At 31.0% G+C, this 5354-nt stretch overlaps 1 protein-coding gene across 1 annotated transcript in view; it reads right to left on the bottom strand.

The window, feature by feature from the left end:
- LOC107060427 (protein FAR1-RELATED SEQUENCE 5-like) overlaps positions 1–3804 on the bottom strand; it is a 13901-nt gene extending 10097 nt beyond the window's left edge. Inside the window, exons 1-3 of the mRNA XM_015308392.1 lie at positions 3790–3804; positions 3525–3627; positions 2161–2966 (exon numbers count right to left, since the gene is read on the bottom strand). Of these exons, the coding sequence (XP_015163878.1) occupies positions 2161–2966; positions 3525–3627; positions 3790–3804 (924 nt within the window). The remainder of the gene's footprint in view (positions 1–2160; positions 2967–3524; positions 3628–3789) is intronic.
- Positions 3805–5354: the final 1550 nt, after the last annotated feature.

The following is a 5354-nucleotide window of genomic DNA, read 5'->3' on the forward strand; positions in this document are numbered from 1 at the left end:
AAGTTCACAACCTAATTAAAGCTCTAAAATCCTACAATAATTCAAAATTTCTAAGGTTCACAACCTAATTAAAGTTCTAAAATTCTACAAAAATTCAAGTTCTAATTAAATTCAATAATTCATATCCAATTTCTAAAATTAGTTATATATAAACTTCTAATCCAAGAATTAATTAGTTATATTCAAGTTACAAGTTCAAGTTCAACTTCAAGTTCTAAATTCAAGTTCATATCTAGTTATATATAAACTTCTAATCCAACAATTAGTTATATATTCAAGTTCTAATTCAAAAAAAACTCATCGATCAATATATATTCATGACATTCAAACATTCATCACTATATAGTCATGACATTCAAACATTCATCATATACACTTGAATTATTAATTTCTAACTTCAAAGTAACACTTTACTAACTAACAATATAATCAATCAAATTAAAAAAAAAATTCAATTCACAATCAAATTACATATTCTCAAGTTCAAACAAGTCCTAAAATCAAAAAACCCTAATTCATTCACTAATTACAATACCCAATTTAAAAGAAAACCCTAAAATAAAAAATCTCCAATTCTCTAACCTAACTAAACAATAATCAAATACAAATTAACAATAACACAACCCCACAAACTTAAAACAATAATATACTAAACTAACAATCAACTATAATCACTAGAATTGAAAAAAAAACCTAAAATTAAATACCAACCTTAACAAAGAGGAGAGGCAACGATGGGAGGTGACGGACGACGACTGACGGCGATAGGCAAGGGCAGCGACGGCAGCGGTGGAGGCGGCAGCCGGTGGAGGGAGATTGATAGAGAGAAGGGAGAGAATAAGAGTGAAGAGAGAAGAAGAGAGAAGAGAGAAAAGAAAATAAGAAAATCCTGATGGGTCAAAGATATTTTAAGAAAAGCGACGGACAACGTCTCTTTGTCCGTCGCTTTTTTAAAAATATTTGACCAAAATTTTGACCAAAAAAGCGATGGACTAAGAGACGTTGTCCGTCGCTTTTCTTAAATGTTTGACCAGTCATGTTGACCAAAAAGCGACGGACTTAGAGATGTTGTCCGTCGCTCCTTTAAAAAACTAATTAATCAATTAATTATTAATTATATATATATTTGGCACAAAAATCCACAAAAAAAGCGACGGACTAAGAGATGCCGTCCGTCGCTTTTTTGAAAAATAATTTAAAAAATAATTATTTTTATTAAAAAGCGACGGACATTGTGGCAAATGACCTTGCTTTTTGGAGCGACTTCGTCCGTCGCTTTTCTGTCCGTCATTTTTTAGCAGTTTTTTAGTAGTGATACATCAAATATCAAAGTTACAAAAAATATTAATCAATAATTATTACACTATATAAAGTGAGATTACCTCATTCCTCTACCCTTCGCATTGACCTTGCTCTTTCCCTTGCCCTTGCCCTTGCCCTTTGCCTCACCATTCTTTAAACTTTTGATTTGCCATGTTGTTTCTTAGAGCCTTTTTTGACCTTTAGAGATTTTTCTAGACCACCTCTCATTCTCAATGAATTTGGACGTCCTTTAGTTACCACACATAAAGGGTCAATCAAAATGGTGTTTTGTCTCTCCTCATTTGTGTTTAGTTCCACATTTGACTCGTTAACTAGATCCTCACATATATCATCATTCTCAATATCATAAGGGAGTTCATCAAGTTCTTCACATAATTGGGATAATCTTTGATATGCAAATTTATAATGTCTTTCAGACCGTGTAGCTCGCTCAGATAGGCCAAAAGAATGCATCATAATATTATTAAACCATATAGAGGAAGGCTTCAAATTATTCACATGCGATTTGTCATTTGAAATGTCATGAACTTTTTCTTTGGTGGCGTATCTTGTCCACCGATTCAACAGATAACATGTTGGAAGTGAGTAAATTTGTTTCTTTATAAATACAACAAGCACATGCCTACATAAGATTCCCATGAACTCAAACTTACAACAAGAACAAGTAGCATCTTTCAGTATAAGGTTCAATCTAACAATGTAGGCAGACAATTGTTTTTGAAACAAATGAACTCTATAGATATGTATTCCATCCTGAACCTCAATCTTTTCTGAAATAAATATTTGAGACTGAATCAATGCTTCTTGAAATTTTCGAAATATTTTTCTAGTATATACCTTTGCTGCTTCATCCTCCATGGGATACAATGTCTTCAAGATAGCCTTTGAATATTTTGTCTTATATTCCTTTTCCCTTATTTTATCATACCTAGCATCAATAGCTTTATCATATTGTGCTACAAATACACTCATCGGTGTACTAGAATTAAGATAATCCTTAAAAAAATTATTCATACTCTCACCTCTTTGAGTTGTTGACATTCCAGCACAAAAATTTCTTCTCACATATGTTGGAATCCATTTTTCACGAATTGCATATATTCTTTGCAACCAACTATTTTCTTCTAAATTATTGTTTTTCATAATATCAATCCAAGTAGCTTCAAATTCCTCAGGCGTGGTCGTACCATGTAGACACTTACTAAACTTAGTTTTAAAATCATCAAAGTCATGATAGACATGACTTAAATATTCGAGAATTTTCTTTTCAATGTGCCACATGCAAAAGTGGTGTGCACAATTTGGAAACACATTTGCAACTGCCTTTGTTATTGCAGCATCCTGATCCGTGATAATTGTACGAGGCATAACACAGAGCATTGCCTCTAGCCAAGTGCGAAGTAACCATTCAAAAGTTTCTTGAGTTTCATCCCAAAGAAGAGCACGACCAAATAAAATTGATTGATGATGGTTATTAACTCCAGTAAATGGGACAAAAGGCATCTTATATCTATTTGTCAAGTATGTAGGATAAAAAACGACAACATCCCCAAAGTTCTTATAAGCTATCCTATACCTAGCATCTACCCAAAAGCAATTAGCTAGATGACCTTCTACATCCATTTGTATTGCATAAAAGAAACCTGGCTTTCAGATTGACGTTTTTGAAAGTACTTCAACATCAATTGGACATCTCCTTTCTCAAGATTCTTTTTGCCTTTTAGTACTCAAATAATTTTGAATGTCTCGTCCAGTTAAATTGAGATTCTCTACACCCCCTGCCTAAGTAATTAATATTGATGCAATTTTACTAGGACGAACACCTGAATTATCTAATAGATCAATAAGATTCTTTTGAGCTTCTGACTTTTTCCTTTTCGATCGCAAGAATTTTTGGCTATGTGGAGAAGCAAGTTCATGATTATGGTTTGAGACTAGCCTAGCGACAACCAACTTTTCGTCTTCTTTCTTCGACTAATATATCAACACTTTAAACCCTTCTCTAGTTTCATCTCGTTGCATATTTTTCTCAAGACTCTTTTTTGAGCGGAATCCTTCTTTTGAACAAACAAATTCTCGACCTATTATTGATTTATCTTTTCTTGATCGATTGATTCGATTTTTGCGCACACTAAAACCACTACAATGAGCATAATCAAGATAAAATTTAAATGCAATATCAAGTGACTGAAACTCCATACCGATGTATGGCACTCTCGATTCTTCATCACCAAAATGGGGAATATCCTCTTGTGAAGATCCAATGTCTTCTGCATTTTCCTCAGGTAAGTTAGAGAATCCTTCCTGCAACATGTAGTTAATGGATGTTAAATTAACAAGCTAAATATAACTTAAAAATTCAAACTATCTTAAATTGCTACTACGTAAAACTAGTGAAAGTAAAACGATGTCATCATGCATATAGATATTAAGTTTGTTGGAAGCAATGTGTCACAGAAGAGATACCTGAGGGCCTCCCATTACAGATACAACACCAAACTGAAACAAGTTTCAGAACAATGAAACAAAAAATAACGATGAAATATTTTAGGTAAATCAACAAATAGAATCCTAAACTAATTTGATAAGATAAATTTTGAGTCCTAGTTGCCTTACACGACTATATTTAATATTTAAATTCTATAAAATAAAAAATAAACAAATTTAAAAACTTAACTTTTGTGTGACTTAAAGTTTAGTGATAGTGTAAAAAGAATTTCACTGACAGTGGACACAAGTTAATCTCTTAAATCTTTCGCTTTCACTATAAAAAGATAATTTTTATTTACGCATCATCCAATTAGTCAGTTTAGATTATTTATTATGTGTAATTCTATAAATTTAATTCTAAAATATAATCAAATTAACTTAAAAAAAATGTGATAATCATTTAGTTGACAAAGGGGGAACTTTTGGATTTTAAAAAAAATAGTTGACCGGGGGGTGGGGGTGGGGTGGGGGGGGCGATTTATCTTATTTTCCCAAATATATCTTTGTGATATCGATATATTAAAGTTAAACTCCTTGCAGAATGGTAATCGATTGAATTGACAACAAATTTAGTAACATATCATCATATTAGTTGTACTCATTGTGTTTCAACATAATATTTAATTTTATTTTTATTGGGTTAATAAAACAATTTGTTCCTTAAATTTGTAAGAACAAACAATTTAGATATTCGAACAGAATTTTATTTTAATTAAACATCTCAACATTTAATATAGTATTGCAATTAAATATTGTCGGTTATTTTGAAATTTATTTTGTACGTGTTCTCATTCGTTTATTAAGAGTTAAGTTAACTAAATAAAATATGACATTCCCTTTAATTATATGCAATCCACTTAACAAGCCATAAAACTCCATATATTTTCTACTTGAGGTTGATGTGTATAACTTAAGGCGCTGACATATTTTATGTGGCTAACTTAACTACCTAAACAAATGAGAATACACACAAAATATTCAAAATTTGAACTGAAAGTATGTAATTGGAACATTAATTTATTAGGTATTGAAATTTTCAATTGGAACATGGCTTAGTTTGAGTGTCTAAATGGAATATCATGAAAAGTTTAAGGGATTACAAGCTATGCACAACAACAATAACAATAATAACATACTTTGTGTAATTCTACAAGTGGAATGTCATTTCTATTCTTTCACCCTTTTATAACTTTGTAGTGCTCCATCTATTTCAAAATAAATGGTATATTTAGTTTGAACACACCTTTTAAGAAAACTAGTGAAAGTAAAACATATTTTTACTAGCTTGCCTTTAATAAACAGCTTGAAAAAAATGTAGCTCTTTTTGATAATTTCTTGACTATATGAAACTTTATTGAATTAAGGGTATTAATCAAATACTAGTTGTTTTGAAACAAAATATAAAAAAAACACCACATATTTTAAAGGCATAATACATATATTGGACCTTAAACTTGGCTTCAAATTTTAACTTTGACCTCCAACTTTCATAGTGCACAAACAAGCACTTTAACTATCCAACCTTTTAATAAATAAACACG

The sequence above is a fragment of the Solanum tuberosum genome, unplaced genomic scaffold, assembly GCF_000226075.1.
Source record: "Solanum tuberosum cultivar DM 1-3 516 R44 unplaced genomic scaffold, SolTub_3.0 scf00080, whole genome shotgun sequence".
In the NCBI taxonomy this organism is placed as follows: domain Eukaryota; kingdom Viridiplantae; phylum Streptophyta; class Magnoliopsida; order Solanales; family Solanaceae; genus Solanum; species Solanum tuberosum.